Source organism: Lissotriton helveticus, chromosome 2_1 (assembly GCF_964261635.1).
Source record: "Lissotriton helveticus chromosome 2_1, aLisHel1.1, whole genome shotgun sequence".
NCBI lineage: Eukaryota > Metazoa > Chordata > Amphibia > Caudata > Salamandridae > Lissotriton > Lissotriton helveticus.
This window is the reverse complement of record NC_136059.1, coordinates 1,874,760,042-1,874,784,707: the sequence shown is the minus strand read 5'-3', so window position 1 is coordinate 1,874,784,707 and position 24,666 is coordinate 1,874,760,042. Positions and strand designations below refer to the sequence as shown.

General features: G+C 49.4%; 1 protein-coding gene across 1 annotated transcript in view; it reads right to left on the bottom strand.

Annotated features, from left to right (window-relative positions):
• Positions 1 to 24,666, bottom strand: part of NAA15 (N-alpha-acetyltransferase 15, NatA auxiliary subunit) — a 689,053-nt gene that overhangs the window by 366,123 nt on the left and 298,264 nt on the right. The window contains exon 11 of the mRNA XM_078676786.1: positions 1,942 to 2,111. Within this exon, the coding sequence (XP_078532912.1) occupies positions 1,942 to 2,111 (170 nt within the window). The remainder of the gene's footprint in view (positions 1 to 1,941; positions 2,112 to 24,666) is intronic.

Below are 24,666 nucleotides of genomic sequence, written 5' to 3'. Positions count from 1 at the left end.
CACTTCTTCACATGTACTCAAAGAAATACAATTACGGGAGAAGACTGGCCCTATTAACTGATTGAACCATAGACCTACCTATGACTACAAAAGATCTCAACACCACCATTTTTCCTGATTTAGCTAAAGAGACGCATCTGTACCAGTTAGGTCCTCACTGTCGCGCACAAACTGTCTACTTTCTGCTTCTCTTCAGACCTCCTCCCAACTTCAAATCCTACCTTATCATATGCACAAGCCTTATTCAATCCCACCTCAGGGCTACATGATCGGACCCCTCACCTACCAGTCGTGTGTTGCATAGTGCATTATATGTTACTATAATTACTGTAAGAATGTAGTGACTAACATTTGTTAAAAACATTGTTCAGGATAGTGTGCCTATATTACATACATTCACCCACAAAGACAGCTACCTTGTGAAGGGGATTAAACTATCACCTATACTCCTGTACCGGTGGTCCCTAGCCCTACATAATACTGAATTTATGCCCCCATTGTTGCCCTGCATTGATAAAAGCAAAAGGAATAATTGATGGACAGAATGCTTAACAATGTCATGCATTCACCCCAGTAGAGAGATCTGGGCCTAAATCCATCATTGACTGATTTGCATATGATTGGGTTAAAACTGGGGTGGCGTGGTGAGCAAAAGAACGATGGATTAAACCCAGATGTTTGTGACTGGGGGTGAATTTTTGCATTGTTCAGAATTCCGTTCATTAGTTCCTTTTGCTTCTGCATTGATAAATGGCCTTTTCTGTCAGCTATGACAATGAAATAGCTGCAACGGCGAAAAAAAAACAACAGCGTGACTAAAGGGAGCAGACTAGGGCTTGTTAAAAATCCATAGGAAATGGTTCTATCTGAAAAGAGGTGATAAGATAGGTGGCATCTAAGCGGACATGCTAGGTCTAGGTATGGGACCCGAGCTTTGCCAGCCTTGCCAGATTTCAAAGGACTGCACTTCGGTTTCAGGAGCTAGTGCAGAGGGGCTTCGGTAGGGTCATTTCCATGCCTCACCAGCAGCGGAGGATGCAACCTCAGGAGAAGAGGGCGAGGCCCTGGCTTTGCTGACACGTCAGCTTAGTGTGGCAGAGTAGAGGCGGGCGATAACTGAAGCTGAATTGCGAAGGCTGATGGGAGCACAAACCTGAGAGGGGGCAATTTGTATGAAGCTGAAAATCCGGATCCTTAGGACAGAGCCAAAGAAAGTGTGGACAAAATATGAAGATTATGCTTATAATCCAAAATGGCTGTGTGGAATCTTAGTGACCCCCCACCTCCACAAATTACCACCCTAAAGCCACTTCAAAGCAAGTCAGAGTCCAACAATACATCCAAAATAACGAAGTGCGGAGCAATGAGCTCTGGTATTCCCTCAACTGTTTTGGGGTCCTTACAAGACTTTTCAACTAACTTAGACAATTTCTTTGTGAAATCTCTGGTCATACCTACAAACCCAAAGGTGGAAAAATACTCTGAAATGGTGAGCAAGTAAGGGGGAATGGAAGGCTTATGACTGAAGTCATATCCAGCCTCTAAGTCGATGCTCAGCATGAGTAGATAAAAAACATTTGTACTTAAAAACTTCCAGACCCGACCATCAGATGGCAAAACTATGCATATTAGGTGAAATTTCATAAGTCATATCCAGCCTCTAAGTCGATGCTCAGCATGAGTAGATAAACATTTGTACTTAAAAACTTCCAGACCCGACCATCAGATGGCAAAACTATGCATATTAGGTGAAATTTCATAAGATTTCATGTTGAAATGTTCGAATGCTAAATTATAATAGGTCACAATAAGCACATGCAGACATCAATTGTAGTGGGACTCATGCGAGTGCTGCATCATCAGCTCCCAAACGCAGTTGGAAGGAATAGAAAGTAACGTTTCACATGGAAAACATAGCCCTACATGAAATATATACATTACCTTGTATATTTTAGCTTTTACAAGGAAGAGTTCTATCAAGGTTGGTGTGCTATCTATAGCCGCATTGATGTAATCCAGAGCTATAGATGGTTGTCCGATATTGTTATAATGTTGAGCCAAATAGTACTGCACCCACAATAATGTGGTGGGAGGTTCCTCTTTACCATCATCTATTTACAAACAAAAATGAAATGGGGAAGATACAATGATCAGCATTACATCAATAAACACATATTTTTCACAATTCTAACGGGTTCCCTTCCTTAAAAAGCAAAGCAACCATGTCAGTCCACTGTAAACACAATGCTATGCGCCATTGAAAAAAAAACATTTGAAAGGCAAGACTGGCACTTTTCAGTGTCTTTAAAAACCTCCAAATCTACTGTCTAATGTATTACTGGCCAAACTGCATACTAAGAGACCTTTGCCTCCTTCATTTATTCAAAACACAAACAAATCGTCAACAGTTTAAATGGCTGCTATAGGGAAGTTCTTAACAGCGTGAAGTAATAAATGTGGAGAACTATTTATACAGTTTTAGGTTACAGTAAGAGGCTACTGATAAAAAGTATATAATTAAAACAGAAGATGTGCAGCTGGACAGTTTGTCCTTGATTTAAATATATAAGAATTAAAGCTTTTTCACCATTCATGTAGAATAATTGGATAATTCAATCATAACCGTCCCCAGGCCTATTCAACTAGCTTGTTGATTAAAAGTTTTGCACTTCAGAGAAATCTAACTTTCGTTTCCATGATCAGGGATGCATTGAGTGAATATGGGGAGCTCTGTGGAAGTTAAAGAAGGCTGTTGAGGCTAACTGTTCATTCCTATAAGGCAAGGATCACTGCAAACTTTTACACCTTCTCCCCAATTCGGGCAATGTGTGGACATCCCAAACACAAGTCTGACTGAGCTAATGGGTGAAAGAGTATGGAAAGGAAAATGCTACTTACCAGTATGCACCTGTTATTGGCATGTAGAGCTGTAGATTTGTATACTTAGGCATAGATCGCCATCTGATGTTGGGCTCCAATGTTTGCACTTTGTTTTTGTCTTGGAAGAAGTCTTTGTAGCCCCTATCTCCAGATTGTTTTTGCCATGGAGGGTTATGGAGTTAATATGAATTAGAAAAGATGTCCAGGTGTAAAGTATCTAAGTAAAATAGTACTGGAACAGATAGAGGTATCCGGGGAGGCGGGTGGGCGTATACGAATCTGTTGCAGTGGTTTGAAAAAGTGTTCTAAATACAGCCTGGCCCACACAAGCTTGTTTTGCTTGCACACAATAGTGTTTTGTGAACGTATGTGGTGTAGACCAAGTTGCTGATTTACAGATGTCATCTAGGGAAATGTTCCCTAAGAATGCCATAGATGCCCCTAGTTTACGTGTGGAGTGAGCTATAGGGGGAATGCTACTGAGTCTGATAGAGGGAAAAACACTGGCAGTTCTACAGACTGGTTAAGGTGGAAAGCAGACACGACTAAGTAGAAATTTTGGGTTAGTCCTAGGAACCACTTTGTTATGGTGAATTTGTAAAAATGGTTCTTGTATGCTTAATGGCTGGAGTTCACAGACTCTTCTGAGAGAGGTGATGGCAATCAGGAAAGCTACTTTCTAGTTAAGAAATTGTAAGTCGCATTTATTAATCGGTTACAATGGGGGACCCATGAGCCTGTTAAGGACCACATTTAAGTTCCATGCTGGAGCAGGTGGAACTCTAGGTGGAATTATTATTTTAAATCCTTCAAAAAAAGCTTTGATAGCTGGTACTCTAAACAGAGACAAGTGTTGTCTGTTTTGAAGATAAGCTGCTATGGCGGCGAGTTGTAGTCTAATGGATGTATACGCCAGGTTACATTGCTTTAGATGCAAAAGGTAACAGATGATGGTTTGAATAGAAGCATCTAGTGGGTTGATTTGGTTGTTTTTACAGTAAATTACAAATCTTTTCTATTTTGCAGCATAGCAAGCTCTAGTGGTAGGGAGTCTAGCTTCTTTACTGATGCTCATGCAGTCTGGTGGGAGATTAAGGTAGCCAAAATCTAAGATTTCAGGTGCCAGATCGCAAAGTTGAGTTGACCGGAATCTGGATGTCTTATCTCTCCATGGTGCTGAGTGAGAAGCTTTGGTGAGGAGTAACATTTGATGTGGAACTACTGATAGTTCCAAGAGGGTTGTGAACCATGGTTGAATGGCCCATGTCGGAGCAAGAGGGGTCATTGTGAGGGAATGCTGTTTGAGCTTCCGAACCACCAGCGGAATGAGTGGGAGAGGCAGAAAAGCATAAGCAAATTTGTCTGACCAGTTCATCCATAGCGCATTGCCTTTGGACAGTGGGTGTGGATACCTGGATGCGAAGCTTGGGCATTTTGTGTTTTGGTGTGTGGCGCACAGATCTATTTCTGGGTGACCCCACATTTGAAAGAATGGAAGAAGAACTTGAGGATGAAGTTCCCATTTGTGGATCTGGTGTCTTAGACCGATTGTGTACTCCTTGTAGGTGTTCTGCATGGAGATATATATTCTGAGGAATGACCCATCTCCATATGCTTTGAGCTAGGTGTGAAATCTGGAGAGAGTGTCTCTCCATTTTTGTATGTAAAACATTGCTGTTATGCAGCTTTGCCTACAAGGTGGAGTTGAAAAGATTTTAACACTAGGAAGATTGCTAACAATTCCAGGTAATTTAGTGGAATTGTTTTTGTTGAGGGGTCCACATGCCCTGAATGATATGAGTTTGAATATGAACTCCCCAGCCCGGGAGCAATGCGTCTGATGTTAGCACTATCTGTGGAACTGGGTCGAGGAACGGCCGCCCTTTGGAAAGGTTTTGTGTGTTCCACCACTACAGAGAGCGATGGGTGCGGTCGACTACCAACACCAAATCTGTTAGCTGACCTTGAGCCTGGTTCCACTGACATGCTAAACACTCCTGTAAGGGACGCATTTGGAATTTTGCATTTGGGACGATGAGAATGCAAGAGGCAATCATCCCGATTAGCTGCATCAACACTCAAGCTGGAAGTGAGTGTTGAGGCTGAAAAACAAAAGAGCCTGTATTGGCAGTTATCCTGACTGGGCTATGCTAGAGCTTTTGAAGTCTTTATGGTACCCCATAGATATTGTTGTATGCAGGATGGTTGGATGTGGGATTTGGTGAGGTTTACTGTGAATCCCAATTCGTGAAGCGCGTGTGCGTGTGCGTGCGTGCGTGTGTGTGTGTGTGTGTGTGTGTGTTGCACACAGCTGCTGCGTGACCTGGCTTTTATGAGCCAGTCGTCCAGATAAGGGAAGACATGAATGTGCTGCCTTCGTAAGTGGGCCGCCACTACTGCTAGAACACTTGATGAAGACTCTGGGGTGCTGTAGTCACCCCGAATGGGAGGACTTTGAATTGGTAGTGTTGTCCGTCTACGACGAACTTGAGATATTTCCTGTGAGCGGGGTGAATGGGAATATAAAAGTAGTTGTCCTTTAAGTACAGAGTGGAGAGAAAGTCGCCCTGTTGAAGCAGTGGGAGCACCTGTAGGAGTGTGACCATATGGACTGAATGTAGAGGTTTAGTGGTCTAAGGTCAAATATGAGCCTGAGAGGGCAGTACTTTTTTGGAATTAGGAAATAGAGGGAGTAAACCCCTGTGCCTTGATGAGGCAAGAGGACTGGTTCTATTGCATGTTTTTGTAATAGAGAGAGAACCTCTTGTTTGAGAAGTGTCAGATGTTCAGAGGACATTGGATGTTGTCTGGGAGAAATATTTGGGGGAGTAGAAGTGAGTTCCAGGCAATAACCATACTGGATAATTTGTCTTACCCACTTGTCTGTTGTGATTGAATTCCAGACAGGTGGGAACTGTGAGACGTCCCCCGACAGGAGTGGGATGATAGGGGGGGGGGGGGGGGGGGGGGGGGGGGGGGGTTGGGGTGCAGGGAAGTCACTGATTGGTGGTAGAAGAGTTGCTGTTATTGTTCCGCAACCTCTTCCCTTACTATTGTTGCCCCTGTAGCCTCCGCGAAAGTACCCTTTGGAGGACTTTTGAGTGGGGCTCTAATAGGAAGAAGAGGGATGTTCTGAGCCAATGGTTTTGGAGCCAGCCCTGTAGAAGGAGCAGCGAAAAGAACATCTAGGGGAAGGCAATTGTAAGGCCCCCATGAACTTAGCAGTGTCCATATCTTTTTTCATCTTTTCTAAAGATGAATCAACCGCGGGCCTGAAAAGATGCTCCTGATCAAAGGACTGATTAAGAATGGCCGATTGCACCTCTTGTTTGAATCTGGAGACCCGGAGCCAAGCGCGCCTGTGCAAAAAACACTGGTGTTAATGGCACGAGATGCAGCATCAGCCGCGTCGAGCGCACATTTATTTTTTATTTATTTTATTATTTTATTTTAAAAGTTTTATATAGCGCTGGCTAGACCCGGAGGTATCAGAGCGCTTTACATGAGCATCGGATCATAGTTACAGGTTACATCATTACAAAGGTTACACAGTTCTTAGAGCATGGCAACATAGTTACTTGTAAGGTCGAGATAAACAATAAGCACAAATACGTAAGGGGAAAAGAAGGCAAGTTGAGAGATTCAGGGGAGGGGGGTTGGAGATGGGGAAGTAGACCGATAATGAAGGCGGGAAAGAGGAGGGGAGGGTGAGAGACACTGCATAGGGAGAGGAGGGGAAGGGTGACGGGGACACAAACCGGTAGACGAGTCAAGGCAACGTCCAAAGTCCAGTAAGCTGTGATCCCAGGGGAAGTGGTATCCCTTCCCTATCACTATTGCGATAGGCACCCTTTACGCAGTGGACTCTCTCAGAGGGGTCTCTGAGACACCAAGGCCTACATACTGGATCCTTCCCCGAAAAGGGGAGAGGGAGTGCTTTGGCAAGGGGTGCCATACCATACCTCAAGTGTGAGTGGCTCCCTTGGCACAGTGGACTCACTCAGCGGGTTCGCTAAGACTCCAGTGTATAAATATTGGATCTTTCCCCAACAAGGGGAGAAGGAGTGCTTAGTCAAAGGGCACAAAGGACAGGGGGGTAGGCAGAGTAGCAGGCAGGGGGAGATTCAGGGGAGAGAGGATAGGAGCTATGGTAGAGACAATAAGGAGAGACGAAAAGAAGTCTGCCTAAAGACCGACTGGGTAGGTGACGACCAAGGAGGGAATCTACCGCCCATCTCCCATATAGCTAAACCAAGTAGCTCCATCGGGCATCAGACAAAATAGATCTTGTATAAGGTCACTGACTTTTGGTTTGAACAGTTCCGGAAGGTGTTGCATCAGCTTTTCAAGCTCTTCATAGTGCGCCCTGTCATACCTGGCCAATAAAGCTTAGGCATTGGCAATCCGCCAATGATTCACCACTTGTGACGCAATACATTTACCAGATACGTCTATTAGTTTGGACTCTTTATCAAGAAGGGGGGTAATCGCATGTACTTTGCGAGTTTGCCCTCTTGAGTGCATTAGACACCACAAGAGAATCTAAAGGGACTTGACCTTTAATGTAGATTGGGTTATTAGGAACTGCCTTATACTTTGTCTATCCTGGTGTTGAGAATTCTGGCCCCGACAGGGTCTTTAAACACTTAAGGAGCATGTTTGAGCATGCCCTTTAGCATTGGCAGGGTGTGCGTGGATTTTTGCGAGGGGGCAAATGTTTCGAATAAACAAATCTTCCTCTAAGGGATAAGAATGTAACTGTACCCCGTGGTATTGGGCAGCCCTGTTGATTAATTGCGCAAACCCAATATTGTCATCAGGTGGTGATGGCCTAGATGGATAGAGGGTCGGGTCATTATGTGGGTCGGGATCTGTGTAGTAGTCATTCCTAGGGTCTATTTTGTGTAGGATGGTATGATCATCATCAGCTCCATCTGGGTCTATATTCCCACCCCCATCGGTATCCTCATCGTCTAGTGTTTAAGGTGAGAAAGTATGTTGTGCGGAGTGTGGTGGAGAAATTCAAAGATTTGGATCAGCGCTTCAAAGGTATTTCAGGTTCCGCTGAAGTGTCCAGTTTTCTCTTTTTTGGAGACCACTCTGCCAGATTCTGGATCAATAAAAAGAGTTTTTTGTTTTGGATCCGAAAAGTCATGCACAGAATGTGTGGGTAAAATGTCTTTTTGGTGCTCAAGATTTTGGGTCAGAATATTCTTTGGACTGAGTCTCTGAGGCTTTTTGATTGGGCTCCTTATATTTTATAGGAGTTTGTGGCTCCGAGGCTTTTTTTGTTTCAGACAATTTTTTCGGCTCCGAATTTTTTTTTCCGTTTGTCTTTGGTATGGTTCGACGCCGAGGGTTTTGGTGTTGGGGCTGTCTTCGGTGCCGACGAATCAGGGCGTGGCACATCTTTGGTCTTGTGCTTTGGTGCCGAAGGTGACTTTTCGGTACCAGAATGGGACTGGCTCGTGCCCGAGCTAGAAGGCTTGTCTTTGGGTTTCATAGCCGGGTCCGAGGGCAGGGCGTCTGAAACATGTTTTGGGTGAGTGGTATTGGTGCTCAGAGACAGCTGAGCCGGGGTGATTGTCTCCTCAGCGGAGTCGTCAGCCTCGGAGACAGAGATGTCTTCATCACCTTCCTGCTAGGGCTGGACATTGGGATCTGCTCCGAAGATGCCCGGAATAGAGCTGCTTCCGTGAGACATTTCGTGACGTCGAGCCCGATGAATACGGATGGTTTTCTTTGACCTGAACAATGCGCAGGCCTTGCAGTTTCTGTCTTCGTGCTCCAGGAAGAGGCTGTGATTTCAAACCTCGTGTAAATCCGTGTGTGGTAAAGCACCACACCCAGGGCATTTTTTAAAGGGAGTCCTTTCCCTTGACTGCAGGTGTGGTCGGCGCAGATAGGCCCAACGACCCGAATCGAAGATTGAGGTCAAGCAGTTTGTTTTTAAAGATGCGCGTCGAAAGGGAAACTTGATCGAGACAATACCGCCGAGTGGAGAGGAATTGCGCATCGAAGAGGGGTTTGAAACAGATGTCGACCCGGAGTGCAGCAAATGACATCCGTACCCGATGGCGGAAAAAAACAATCTTAGAAGAAAGAGCCTGAAGGTCACTCACTCCGCGAGCAGAGGAGATGGCAGTCTTAAGAGTGAGAAGCCTAAGAGGACAGTGGTGAAGTGGCTCGAAGGGAGCACACAAGGTAACTCCTAACAAGGTTCAAGTCCCACTGAGTCATTATGAAAGGAGAAGGAGGAAAGAGATAAATAATGCCTTTACTTACAATAGGCGACTTGAACAAAGAGGGCTGATCTGGTAGCTGAAGAAGAGCAGAAATGGATGACAGGTAGTCTGTGAGAGTGCCCAGAGCAGATCTCTGCTGGGCCAAAGAAAGAAGGAACAAAAGAACCTCAGAAGAGTGATCAAAAGGGGATCCCAAGCCTTTGCTGTGCGCCATGCGTATACCGTCTTAGTGGAGGGACACCTGCCTGCCAAGATGACATTACAGACTTCGGGAGGAAGGTCAAAAGCTGTCAAATGTCGCCGCACTATCTCCATGCAAGGACGTGGAGGCTGGCCAGGTTTGGGCAGAGGACAGTCCCCTGCTGCTGCGAAAGAAGATTCTCCCAAAGGGGCAGTCTGATCAGAGGATCAATGGCCATGCTCAGGAGCTCGTGGTACCATACTCGACGTGCCCATTCCGGAGCCACAAGAATGACTTGGGCCAGGTCACACTTAATCTTCTTCAGCACTCCGGGCAGAAGTGGTATAGGCGGAAAGGCGTACAGGAGGCCCCAGTCCCACTTACAACGCAAAGCGTCGCCGAGCAGGTGCCACCTTGGAAACTCCAAAGAGCATAACTTCTGACATTGCGCGTTCTCTTCAGTGGCGAACAGTTCTAACCAAGGCTCTCCCCACTGCTGAAAGAGACCTTTCGCCACCTCAGAGTGAAGATGCCATTTGTGATCCACAAGGCAACGGCAGCTGAGTTTGTCCGCCCTTGCGTTCAGAGAACCTGTGTGGCTCACTGGTTAGAGGAGGCAGACCCGGACGCTGAGATCAGACCCAGGACCAGGGTTCAATTCCCGACGCGGCAGGGTCTTGAGCCCAAATGTCCACGGACTCGGTAATTCTCGCTTCGGTGCCTACTCGAATCACGGGTTCACACTCTGCAACTCTGGGCAATAGCTTGCTTAATCTCCACTACGGCCCCCGCGGCGGGATGCCTGGCTTTCACCTTGGGGATACCTCACAGGGAAAAACCAGGACGGGTTCCCAATGCAAGGCGCTTTGAGACCTGGCGGTGATATTGCGCTATATAAAAATCTATCTATCTATCTATCTATAACCTGCAGGTGTCGAACAACCAGGGTCATCTTCTTATGTTGCAGCCATGTCCAAAGGCGGAAAACCTCTTGACAAAAGGTTCACGACCCAACCCCACCCGGTTTGTTGCAGTACCACATGGTGGTGGTGTTGTCCGTGAACACCTGCACTACCTTCCCCTTGAGAGAGGGAAGGAATGCCTTCAGTGCCAAGCGAATTGCCCGGAGCTCCATAAAGGTTGATATGGAGCCCGGACTCTGCTGCAGACCAGACTCATCTGATCTCCGACTCTCCCAGGTGGCCGCTCTATCCCAGGAGTGATGCATCGGTCACCACTGTGAGGTCTGGTTGAGGAAGAGAGGAATCTGCCTCAGACCCAATCCTGGTTCGCTAACCACCACTGCAGTTGTCGTGCAGTTCCCTCTGAGATCTGGAAGTAGTTGCAAAGATTACCCTGATGCTGCGCCCACTGGAACTTCAGGTCCCACTGCAGAGCCCGCATATGCCATCTGGAATGATCCACCAGCAGGATGGAGGAGGCCATGAGGCCCAGCAGACTCAGATTCATCTCACCGAAATATGGGATAGAGGCTGAAACATCCTTATCGTAGGCCGAATATCCTGGACTCGCTTCTCGGGAAGATAGGCACGAAGCTGCACTGTGTCCAGAAGAGCTCCGATGAAAAGGAGCGACAGAGGGAGTAAGATGAGACTTCAGCACGCTGATAGTGAACTCCAGCGACTGCAGGAGGCCCACCGTAGTCTGGAGGTGGGAGACGACAGCCTGGGGCGGGCCCGCCTTCAACAGCCAGTCATCGAGATAGGGGAAGACTGGAACCCCTGATCTGCGCAGATGAGCTGCGACCACCGCCATGACTTTCGTGAACACCCAAGGGGCGCTGGCAATGCTGAAGGGGAGCACGGTGAACTGAAAATGCTTGTGGCTTACTATGAACTGCAGGTAACGTCTGTAGAAATAGGCATCCTGCAAGTCCAACGCCACCATCCAGTCTACAGGTTCGAGGGTAAATAGGACATGAGCCAAGGTTATCATTTTGAACTTCTTCCAGAAGAAGCAGTTGAGGTACCTGAGGTCTAAGATAGGACACAGGCCTTTGTCCCTCTTGGGCACCAGAAAGTAGCAGGAATAGCTACCACAATAAACTTCTGGCACCAGGACCCTCTTGATAGCTCCCTTGGCCAAGAGAGCTGAGATTTCCTTGGGCAGAAGTGACAAGTGATCCTCCGACATGCGATTGAAAGACTGTGGCATGGAGGCAGGGGTAGTCTCAAAGGGGAGGGAGTAGCCCCTTCCGACAATCTGCTAAACCCACCTGTCTGACGTGATGGATTGCCAGTGGGGAAGGAGATGGCAAACCCTGCCACCCACTGGCCGCTGATGGACCTGAAAGGTCAGGCTAGGAGTGTCTGGAGACTGCTGCAGGGGGGAAAATGGAGGACTGGCCCGCCCGCTGGGTCCCACATCCGCAGACACGCAGAGGCTGGGCAGATTCTGTGGCCAGGTGGCACGACTGGGTCGGATGAGTTTAAGTGCCCAATTACATAGCCACGAAAGGCAGACTGTGGTGGACGGGAGGATGCAGCGATGCCAAAGAAACTATTGTTGCCCTAGAATGCTTAAAGCGCTCCAGCGCAGAGTCTGCCTTGTCACCCAAAAGGCAACGGCCATCGAAGGGCAATCGTTCTGCCCATAGAGTCCGCAGTATCCACTCTGTAGGAAGGTAGATCCCTGACTATGGTTGCCCCCAACTTTTTGCCTGGTGTTTTGCTGGTTTTCTGACTTAGTTGACCTGGGGCCCTGCTATTCAGGACCCCAGGCCTACTGCTCTCTCTGTAAAATTGATTCCATGTACCTTAGGTACATATCTAATTGGATACTGAGTCACCTTATCAGTCCCTGTACAGTGTACCTTAGGTACCCAGGGTATAGGTGTACCCAGGGCCTGCAGCATGTATTATGCCACCCCTGGCTGGCCATCCAAATCTGACACAACTGGCTGCTTGACAGCTGGGGCAAGGTGTTGTAATCACCCCTTGCTTTAGATATAGTATACCTATATCTAACCCTAAAAATGGACACACAGATCTCCTATCAGTCACTCCTATGGCAGGCCTTGACAATCCTGAAGGCAGAGTGCTTGGAATCGTGTGAGATAGTGCTCTGGCATGAGCTGAACCTGTCTGCGGCTTTCGGGATCCATCCCTTAGCCGTTTCCATGATATCGCATACCATATACTCTTAAGTGCATTATAATCCTCGCGGTTATATGCCAACTCTGGTATCGCTTTATCAAAACATGTCGAGTAAGGTGTCATACGAATTGGAATACTAACCCCTCGCCAATTCCGGCGACGGGGTTAGCATTCCACCCTTCTAGAGGGACACGACATGTATGTAACCTGTAACCCCGGGTAAAGTCAGACATAGCCTCAGCTCCACAAGATGGATGCTGCCACCGAGACACAAGTCTGCCCTCCTGCTGTTGGGAGTCCTCCCAGCACAGGAGGCAAGGACAAAGGGTTTCCTGCCAGGGGCGGTGCCAGCACCGTCCCAGACAGGGTTTTGTGTATTCTAGGTAGGCAGGGCTTTAGAGGAAGGTGACTGCAAGTGGCACCCCGGTGCTCACTGTGCATAGGCCGGCTGAAACCAGTTCCAGGGGCACTCCAGCCCCTGGCCTGGGGAAAGCCTGCCAAAGGAGAGGGGTGTAACCACCCCCCTCCTAGTCCCACCCATAGGGCAGGACTTAGTCGCGTGCCAGCCCCTTTTTACAGGATAAAGGTAGGAACTGGCCCCCTTCCAAAGCAGATCATCTTTGAATCCTGAAACTACTTTCCACGAAAGGAACTCAAGACTTCTTCCCAAGATTCTCCCTTGTGACTAAGGAGTAGTCACCCTGCAGCAGCAGGCACCAACCAAGCATCGCGGTTTGTTGCCAGTCTCTCCTTCGGATCAAGACTGCTCCAGCACGACAAGAACCGGCTTCCCTGGCACCTCTGACCTCAACCTACATCATCAGCCCAGCTGTGATCCGTGGGTGTGACGAGACCTCGAGGGACCGGCCATCTTCAGAACTGCACGACGCTTGTCCAGCACGACTCCCGAGTGACCCTCGACTGAGTGCTTTGGGGTAAGAGAAGCCCCGACCCTGAGCAGCTCCAGCACCGAAGTTCAGCCCCCCTGCATCCACGAGATCTGCGTGGGGCCCTTCTGCTCTTTGCTGCCAACCGCGTTGTCCAGGTCGCTTGCCCGTTTGGCTAGTGACCCCTTCACGACGCTCCACGACGACAAACACTGCTGGTCTGGTTGCTCCAGACTAGCCCTTGCTCCCCTCCAAAAGAGGAGCACCCTGGACCCTCCTGGTCCCCTCAAGACGCCATTTTAGGTCCACCGCGTGGGCCTTGCATTTGCCAAGACTTGTTGCCCAATCCTGGGTCCAGCGACGTCGACAGCAAGAACCTTCGTGGGACAGCTCGCACCTCCATCCTGGTCGCCGACAACGCCTCCTGGCCCGAGAGACTGCAGAGCCCAGCAGCGCCCACTCACCTGGCTGAGGTGACTTCGTCCGGTGCCATCCTGGTGCCCACTCAAATCACTGGCTAGTGATTCAGAACTTGGTCCCCTCTGCTTACAGGTTTCTTCTTCCCTGATCCAGGCTTGGATCACTCCGAACTTTCTTCACTGGCCGCCTGCCAGCAACTCTTTCTTCAGGCTCCTGGTTCTTCAACGTGGGTTTCCGACGCAACTTCAACCCTATGCAGCCGCAGCCCCTGGGCTAGGTAAACCAAGTACTCCGGTGCTCCAGCATAGTCCAACACCCTAAGTGTTCGGATCCACTCCCGTTTTCGACCCACCTAGTCGGGTTCGCCCGAGAACAGTAACTTTGCAACTGCTAGCCTCCATAGACTTTTTCCCGCCTTACGCGTGAGAGTTCCCACTCTGCACACGACGTCCACAGGCCTCCTGCATCTAATCCCAGTGTTTAGAATTGTAGGCCTAGCGATTCCTGAGTCTAGAAAAGTACTACTTACCTGCTAGCAAGTTCGCATTCCACTTACTGTGTATATGGTTTTTCGTGCCCCTAGGGCATTTGTGTAAATTGTGCGACTTAAAGTATTTTCGTAAGAGTTTTGTTGTGTGCTTAGCTCCCTGACTCAAAGAGTTCAGGGTAGACTTGTTATAAATAAATATACGTTTATTTTCATAACAACTTGTGTGGTGTCCTTTCACTTGGTGTTCAAGGGGTAATGTGATGGTAAAACAGCTGGCTTAACACGCCCTCTAGAGTCTTAGCCTTAGACTGCTCGTATCCATGCTACTAGGATAGCTGGTCTATAAGGTTGACTTACAACCAATCATCAATAAGGGTTGTTTGGACTGATACAAAGTGCTCACTAGAATAGTGAACATTATATATCAGGCCAACTTCCCACACACTCCACAGCGGATTACGAATTTTGCTGCATCTCTCCCATCCGCCAATGCCTTTGAGAGAACTGCCCGGGCCTCCTCCGAGCACGGAGGCAGCACGTGCACAACAATATCCCAGACTGTCTGGGTATAGCGACCCAAAAGGCATGCAGTATTCACAGATCACAGCGCCAAGCTGGAGGAAGAGAACAACTGCTTTCCAAGATGATCCAGCATCTTGTATTCCCTATCCAGGGGTGCAGAAGGGAGCATGTAGGAAGCTGCCTCTGTATATACACTATACCAAAAAGGTATAGTGTGCACAGAGTCCAGTGGAATTCCAAAGGTATGCATAGGTAAAGTTAGATAGCACCTTACTCTCTATTTGTGGTAGTGTGGTCGAGCAGGAAGGCTTTATCAGAGGACAGTGTTAAGCATTTGTTATACACACTCAGCCAGCAAATGAATTCACATACTCAAAGACTTAACTTCAGACCAATTGTATTTGTATAAAAATATTCTTTGTTATTTTTATTTTCTAGAATCAAGCAAGCCTGGCGCAGGTAAGCAATAAGTACTTTACAGTAGTAATGCAGTTTGTAAACAATTTGAATTGTAATTGTATATGCACTTTGTTTGGATTACAGTACTGGTACAGAGAATACAATGCTTTGGAAGGAGTAGTTTCTTACCTGTAAATCCAATCCTGAAGTAGGGGTATCTCTGTTATAGTCATATTCTAGTGAATAGTCCCGCCCATGTGCGTGGACCCCGGAGCAATCAAAAATAATCTCTTAAATTGTCCTCAGTGCAGTCTGCATAGACACTTGAGAGAACATTAAAGACAATAATGCAGCCCATACCTGCAAGGCTACACTGTCCAGTACTTCAACTAGAAATGCAAAGGATATTCCACCAGCATCACATTAAACACAGTCTGTTAAGTTTCACCCATAGAGAAACTTCCCCTTCACAAAATCCTTGGAATGATAGAGAGGAAGGGATGGACAGACAAGCCCCCATAGGCTGCCATTATGTGTCTGGAAAAGGAATACCGTGCCTTTAAGGAACTCTCCAGAGACCCTCGGTATCCCATTATGCACAGCAAACTCCTTTTACTTTCAGTTCTTTTTGAAGGTGTATAAAGAAAGGCCTGTACCATTTTCTCCATCGGGGAGGAGGGCGGGCGCTTATGACTATAACAGAGATACCCCTACTACAGAACTGGAGTTACAGGTAAGAAACTACTCCTTCTGTAGTAGGGGATCTTTGTGTATAGTCATAATCTAGTGAATAGAATGGCAAGCCCATCCCAACAATCTAACCTGCGGTGGAGAAAAAAAGACAACACCACTACTGTGCAAACAGATATCTTAAGGAAGCCTGCCCAACCTGAGCATCTGCTCTGGCATCATAGTCCAGACAGTAATGCTTAGCAAAGGTATGGACTGACTTCCACGTGGCAGCCCTGCAGATCTCTTCAATGGGAACATTACGTAGCAAAGCCGTTGTAGCCGCTTTGCCCATTGTGGAATGAGCCTTAGGCTTACCTCCCAAGGTCTTTTTCGCCTTCTGGTAACATAACTGGATACAGGACACAATCCATCTAGAGATGGATTGCTTCGAGGTAGCAAGACCAGTCCTGACCGACCCATAGTTGACAAACAGTTGGTCTGACCTACGAATGTCCTTGGTCTTATCCAAGTAGAATTTCAACACCCTTCTGACCGACCCATAGTTGACAAACAGTTGGTCTGACCTACGAATGTCCTTGGTCTTATCCAAGTAGAATTTCAACACCCTTCCGCCATCCAGGGAATGGAGAGACCTTTCCGCTGGAGAGGAAGGATTCTGGAAAAACGTAGGTAAAGTAATAGTCTGATTAACATGAAAATCAGAGATCACCTTAGGAAGGAACTTAGGGTGAGTACGCTCACAACCTTAGCAGCATGAAAAACAGTAAGGTTCTTGACAACATAATGCCTGAATCTCACTCACCCTTCGGGCCGATGTAATGGCCACAAGGAAAGCCGGCTTCCACGATAAGTGCTGCAGTGAAGCCTTATGAATGGGTTCAAAAGGATCCTTTATCAATCTGGACAGCACCACATTCAACTCCCAGGAAGGCGAAGGACTCCGAACGGGAGGAAACACTTTCTTCAGTCCTTCCAAAAAATCCTTAATCACAGGGACTTGGAAAAAGGAAGTCTGTGAAGGACATTTCCTGTATGCAGTCAACGCTGCAAGGTGAACCTTAATAGATTGGAAATTGAGGCCAGACTGAGCCAAAAGCAAAAGAGATATGAAAGGACAACATCTTCCTTACAAGTCGTCGGGTCATAGTTCTTGGAAGTACACCATATGCAGAACCTCTTCCACTTGTAGGCATAAGATGTCCTAGTGGAAGGTCGCTTAGCCTACTTGAGAATGTTCATGCGTCCATATTGCACTATCTCAGGAGCCATGTCGCCAAACTCAATGATGAGAGGTTGGGGTGCACCATCGGCCCCCCCGAACTTCGTGAGAAGGTCCGGCCGACATGGCAGCCGCACATGGGGTAGGAGAGGCCGGTGCAGCAGGTCCGTGAACCACCACTCCGGAGCAATGAGGATCATCCGTGCTCTGGATTGAGACAGCTTGATGAGCACCGCCGGAATCAGGGGAATGCGTGGAAAAGCGTACAGAATGCTGTTCGACCAGCTGATCCATAGCGCGTTCCCCAGGGTCCCCGGTTGGTAATACCTGGAGGCGAAGTCTCTGCATTTTCTGTTTTTGACGGTGGCAAACAGATCTACGTCCGGAGTGCCCCACCTGTCGAAGAGGTCTCCCAGCACTTCGTCGTTTAGAACCCACTTGTGGTTTTCCTGCAGCAGCCTGCTGAGTGCGTCCGCCTGAGCATTCAGCACACCTGGCAGATGAGTAGCCATGATAGTCAGTCCTCTGGCTAGCAGCCAGTGCCAGATCACCTGAGCTTCCAGCGACAGTGTGCGCGATCTCGAGCCCCCCTGCTTGGTGAGGTAATACATTGTGGTCGTATTGTACGTCTGCACAAGCAAGGAGTTGGTCTGAAAGGACGGATGAAAGGCCTTCAGTGCCAAGTGCACAGCTCTGAGTTCCAGGAAATTGATGTGATACGTGGATTCCACCGGGGACCACGTTCCCTGGATCTGTAGATGGTCTGAATGCGCTTCCCAGCCGTGGAGAGAAGCATCTGTGATGACAGTCTGAGTGGGAATGTCCTTGTGGAATGGGACCCCTTTGAGGAGATCCTCTGCAGAGCACCACCATCTCAGGGACTGTTGAGCGTGGAGGGACAGCTTGATCCGGTCGTCCCAGCTCCCTCGCTTCTGGTCCCACTGATCCTCTAGACATTCCGGCAACGGCCTCATGTGTAGGCGATAGGAAGATGCAAGAGGCAATCGACCCCAGTAGAGAAGACACCGTCCTCACTTTTGTAGATGGAACAGCTAAGAGAGCCTGAGCCGTCTGAAGGATTGATAAGCGTCTCTCCTCCGAAGGAGACACGCTTGCTGCAAGAGTATCGATGGAGGCTCCCAAGTACTGCAGGCACTGGACAGGCGTCAGGACAGACTTGGACATATTAATGGGCAACCCCAGTTGGTTCAGCAGAACGGCCGTCCTGTTGAAGTGCAGTTGTGCTTCCTGGAAGGTGGAGGCTTTGATCAGCCAGTCGTCCAGGTATGGATAGACAAACACCTTGTTCTTGCACAGGTGCGCTGACACCACTGCCATGCATTTCGAAAACGTCCTGGGTGCAGACATCAGTCCGAACGGTAGTACGGTGTACTGATAGTGATTGGTGCCGACCAGAAATCGCAGGAACTTCCGGTGTTTCCGTGCAATGGGCACATGGAAGTACGCATCTTGCAGATCTATTGCGCAAAGCTAGCCTCCCCTTTGTAGCTGATGATAAATCTGGTGCAAAGACAGCATGCAAAACTTCTCCCTGCGAATCCACTTGTTTGCCTGTCGCAAATCCAGAATGGGCCTGAACTCGTTCTTGTCCTTCTTGCGCACGAGGAAGAACCGGGAGTAAAGACCCTTTCCCCTTTGAGACAAAGGGACATCTTCTATTGCCCTTTTTCTTAACAGGGTATCCGCCTCCACCTGGAGCTTGCGCAGTTGAAACTGCGAGCAAACCGGTGGAATCGCTGGAGGCGGGCTGACGAAACGAAGACTGTATACATTGCAAACTATATTCAGCACCCACTTGTCCCGAGTAATTTTTCTCTACTCTGCCAAGTAATGTTGTATGCTTCCCCTCATGGGAGCGGGTAACGGATGAGGGGGAAGTAGCACCTCAGGGCCTAGACCCGGCCGGGCCTTTAGGCGTCACGGAGGACTGCTGGCCGCCTCAACCCCTCTGGCATTTCTGGAATGGACGCCGCTGGTACTGCTGCTGCTGTCCAGCTTGAAGACTTTGCCCTCTACCCTGGGCATCAAAACGTCTCTGGAAGGGGCGGAAGGTCTTTTTCTCTTGCAGCTTTTCTAACCCGACAGCCATCAGGGTTTCGGTCCTCCGCCTTCATGCGGGCCATCTCCTCATCAGCGTGTTTTCCAAACAATGTCGCTCAAGAGAACGGCAGGTTGGCGACCCTCTGCTGGGCCTCTGGTTTCAGAGACGTCGGGCGCAACCAGGCATGACGACTCAAATTTATCCCATGGCAGTAGCCATGGGCAGCCAAGAGCGTGGAATCCGCCACCGCACTGATTACTTGATTGGACACCATCATACCCTCGTTGATCTCCTGAAAATCCACCCTCTTGTCCCTAGGGAGATGCTCCACAAACTGCTGTAGGGAATCCCACAACGATCGGTTGTATCGCCCCAGGAGAGCCGTGGCACTAGCGGCTTTCATAGACGTAGCAGCCGTACCGCAGACCTGACGACCCGCAGAATTCATCTGTCTACTCTCTTTATACGGGGGAACCGTGGATGAGCAGTAGGGTTTTGTTTCCTGGCGGCCGTGACGATGACCGAATCCGGGACCGGGTCCGTTATGAGAAACGCCAGATCGGAGACTGGAGGTCTGTATTTCTTCTGCAGCCTGGAGGGGATCTTGTTGACGCCGGCATCAGGAAAAGCTCCAACGCCAGTTCCTCCAGCCCCGGCACCAAGGGCAACAGGGGTCGAGACAGCTGCCGCTTATGGAGGGTCTCGAAGATCACTAATGTCGCAGGCGTGGGCACCGTCAGTGTAATACCCAGCTTCGCCGCCCCTCGCAATAGCACCTCTTGAAAAGACACAATGTCGTCCACTGGTGACACTCCTAGAGCGGCATCTTCGCCTGGATCGCGACCTGGATCGTGATCTGGACCTCCGAGGTCGTGGACGATCCACCAGCCTGGTCGGGGGTGGAAGCTGTGGCGGTAGAGCCGGAGTCTCCGGCTGTGGCGTCCCCTTAGGTGGTGAAGAGAAGCGCGGCAGCGAGAGACTTTGGAGGAGGCCGTGGTGGAAGAGGAGGAGGGCGATGAGGAGGAAGCGGAGTCGTCTTCGGCGGAAGAGGAGGTGTCCTAGGAAGAGGTGGAGTAGGACTCTTCAGCGGCAACGGAGGCGTAAGCGACCTCGGCTGAGAAGGGGAGTAGATTTTAGAGAACTCGTCGGAAGATCTAACCACTCTTCTTCTTTGCAGGTCTTCGCGATGAAGTCCTAGAAGCAGACAAACGCCGGCGCCGCAGCGACCGGGGGCTCATGGAAGCAGAGGACAGGCTGACCGACTTCTCCTTTCTAGACGTAGACTTCTTCCTCGACGTCGAATGCCTCGACGTAGACATATCCCTCAACGGCGATCTCCTTTTCCTCAACGTCGAGTGCCTGCTCCTCGACGTCGAACGCAGAGTAGACCTCGACGGCGAGCGGCGGTGTCGCCTCGACGGCGAGCGCCGGTGCCTGGAACTATCACGACGTCGATGACTCCTCGACGTTGATGTAGTTCTCGACGTTGACCTCGTCCGAGGTCTCGAAGTCAGCCCCTTCGACGTCGAACGGCAGAGCTCTGGGTCGACGGGGAGCACACGGTCAACCCTCTCGACGCCGAGGCCATCGATGTCGAAGGAGAAATGTGCCGTTTCCTGCCTTCTCTTGACTGGGAAGCCCCCCAGAGGCCGCAGCACGGGCAGAGGACTCAGATCAAGCTCTCCCTCTCCCATGCCCAGACCCACCTTGATCCTGAAGTTTCCTCAGCTCCAGGCCTTGGAGCCGGATCTTCTCCCTCTCTCTCTCTCTCCTGGTCCTCTTGGAAAAGGACTGACAGATCTCACAATCTTCAGAGACATGGGATGAAGGGAGACAGAGGATACACACTCTGTGGACGTCAGATTTGTCCTTCCTGGCACTCTCAGGGCATCTGTCGAACAATGCAGGCATTTGCGACAGAAAAGGTGGCACAAACTGGCAAAAAAAAAACAGCAAATGGAAGAAGGAGTAGGTAGACGTCAAGTGAAACTCTAAACACTTGAAAAGTGTCAAAAAATTAGAATTAAACCCAAAAAGGGAGAGCTCAATGCTCCAGGGTCCTGCTAGCAGGAGCCGGAAAAAAGAACTGAAAGTAAAAGGAGTTTGCTGTGCATCATGGGATACCAAGGGTCTCTGGAGAGTTCCTTAAAGGCACGGTATCCCTTTTTCAGACACATAATGGCAGCCTATGGGGGCTTGTCTGTCCATCCCTTCCTCTCTATCATTCCAAGGATTTTGTGAAGGGGAAGTTTCTCTATGGGTGAAACTTAACAGACTGTGTTTAATGTGATGCTGGTGGAATATCCTTTGTATTTCTCGTTGAAGTACTGGACAGTGTAGACTTGCAGGTATAGGCTGCATTATTGTCTTTAATTTTCTCTCAAGTGTCTATGCAGGACTGCACTGATGACAACTTAAGAGATTATTTTTGATTGCTCCGGGGTCCACGCACATGGGCGGGACTATTCACTAGATTATGACTATACACAGATCCCCTACTACAGAAATACATGACATATACTTTGTATAGGCTTTTTAGTAAAGTTGCAGGCAAGTTACTTTTGAAGTTACTTTTCTTACACAGTGTAGTATACCTGGATACTACACTGGGACATTTCCTATAAACAGGTAAGTAAATTCGTTTTTGTTAGTATAGTTTCTTTAGGCTTTCCAACTCCACACTTAGAAACTTTTCATAGAAAAACAGTCAATGTTATCCTATGGAGGAAAACTGTCATCGGTTTTATTTATTTATTTATTAAAAGTTTTATATAGCGCGAACAAGATCCTTACAGATATCAGAGCGCTTCACAATGACAGGGTAGGGGCAGTAGGAATGAACAGAGGTAATGGGAGCAATGTAGTAGTCACTAACATGAAAGGAAAACAAGGTTTTAAGGTAAGTACTTTGGTGTGGGAGTTGGTATTCGACTCGGGGGTCCCCCAGGGTCAAGGATGCACTCTTGTAACAGCCTCAGCGGCACTAGGGCGGCCAAGTGCAGAGTGCTGAAGCCCAGTGTTATCCAATAGGGGATGGTGGTCTCCGGTTGGTTGCTGCTGACTAGCATGCCACTGGGTTGTGGGAGCAAAGCTCCTGGACTTAAGCTCAGGGCAAATGGGGGTTAAGGCCAGCACAAAAGATGCACCCTCAGCGGCCCTTGGGCGGTCGGGTGCAGAGTGCTGTTTTGGTTTTGGCGTTGGAGGCTCTGTAGCTTTCAGTGGGGAGTCTCCGGTTTGTAAAAGCACTGCAGGCTCAGGGACTAAGGTCTTCTGGGTGCAACAACCACTTGGAGAAGTAAGTTGGGATCTTGGGGGTTGGTTAGGCACCATCGGTTGGGAAACCCGAGACCGTGAAGCGTTGGGTGCAGGGGTGCCTTTTAGGGTTGAATCTTCTTACCAGCTCCTGGGCGCGGTTGTGGGGTCTTCCGATTTGAGGCTGCAGGATACGGCAGGAGGCTTGAGGCAGGTCAGGGGTCGCCGGATCTCGGCTCAGGATCGCCAGGGAGACCTCCTCTTTGCGTTGGGTCTCTTGAACTCGGGCCTAGGGCATCTGGTGCAGAGTGGTGCAGACTCGAGAATCCTGCCGGAGATGGAGTCTGTTGGTGAACAAATCCGGTGTTCACAGGAGTAAGTCTTTTTTTTAAGGCAGGGTAGGTCCTCGAGGTTCTGGAGGCTACTGGCTGCAGGACACACCCGGGTTTCGGTTCTGCAGGTTTGAGCTGGGGAAAGGCTGGTTGGGCTGCGGCCAAGTCAGTAGGCGTCCTCCTCTTGTTAGATTATACACGGCTGTTCGGTCCTTCTTATTCTTCTGGTTCCTTGTCTGAGGAAGCAAGGTTCAGGGGTGCTCCTAAATTTAGGGGCATTACTGGTAGGTAAAAGGTTGGGACCAATGGGTCCCTTTCCCTGGGGTGGGTACACCCCCTATTATGCCACCCCCCAGTGGGAGGGGGCGTAAGCCTCATCCTGGTTGGCTGCGTCCCCCCCCCATCTGCAAGATGGCGGGGACTGAGAGTTGTGCTTTGCCTTGCCTTTTCCACCTGAGGGGTGGAGTTGGCAGACGTGGGCACACCTCTCTTCCTCACTTGTTTTTGTCCCGCCGCTTCTCCCGCCCAAAGTGGGGGTCAGAACCTATGGGGACCAGTTGCTGAAAGCAGCAAGTGGCCTGGGGTAGCTCACAAAGGCGTCAAGCCTTTGAAGCTTCCCCTTCTTGGACTCTGCCCATCCTGGGGGAGGAGGCTTGGCACCTTGTCCCAGGATCTTCATGAGCAGCAGGCTCTCGACCCAGTGGTCCAGAAACATGTCTGGTGGTGGCAGCTGACAACAGCCACTCAGCCTGGACACTAGAGGTAGGTCGTTTTTCAGGGGGCATTTCTAAGATGCCCTCTGTGTGCATTTTTTATTACATCCCACACTGGCATCAGTGTGGGTTTAATGTGCTGATACGTTTGATACCAAACTTCTCAATTTTCAGTGTAGCCATTATGGTGCTGTGGAGTTCATAATGACGAACTACCAGCACCATATAGTCTTAATGGCAGCACTGCACTTAAATTATCTAAGAATGGACTTAGACACTGTAGGGGTACACGGCCCATGCACCTGTACCCTCACCACTGGTATAGTGCATCCAGCTACAGGTGTGACTGAACTATGCCAAGGCAGTGGGTTGTAGGCATGGCACATGTGCACAATGTTGACTTCACTTTGTTCAGCACCAAGACGCAGCCTGCAAAGACAGAGTTTGAGTGTAATGGTACACTACCTCTAAGGGTTGCACAATAAGTGCTACAGCCCTTGGAGGTCTTCCCTGGTTACAGTGCCCTGGGTATCTGTTGTCCCATTTACCAGATGCCAATTGGGTTTTGGTGTCAGGAGGTTAGCCCTGACTGCCACCGTAAGGAGCTCCAGCCCCAGAGCCTCAAGTGCCCTACGCAGCACCACTGCACAGGAAGCTCCATCCTCCGGAGCGACAGTAGGGGGCGAAAGCATGTAAAGATCTGGGGAGGTATCCAGACAATTGGCATCACCCAATTTCTCTCGCCTGTCCGGTTCTTCCAGCTGGTCAGTTAAAGCGTCCAGCGACCCCTCCCCGTCCTCATCACCACCCTCAGGGCGATAGGGAACGCCTGGGATGAACAAGGGAACAAAAATACCCTCCGTTAGTCGGCGACGATGATCTGGCTCCGGGTCCCTCTCGGGGATGAGGACGGCTTTGGCCGGAGGAACGGCCGGCACTAGGTGCATCATCGCCGGGAACTGCGTAGGTGAAGGTCGAGTAAGGTCGACCAGCGTCAATCCGGATAAAGGCCTGGATCTTTGGGTACCCTCCGGCGCCGCATTGAAGGCCCAGGGTCCCTAACCTCCTCCGCGGGGCCTGAAGGCGCACCAGATGTGAAGGTTTGCCTAAACACACAGTGGAGGGCTTAGTAAAACGTATGAAGCTGGGCAGGGGACACCCCAGCTCCCTGATTCAGGTGCTAGAGATGGAGCCTTAGAGCAAAGACGCTCCAGCCGACCAACGGGAGGGGGGGGGGGGGGGAGGTGGAGGAAAG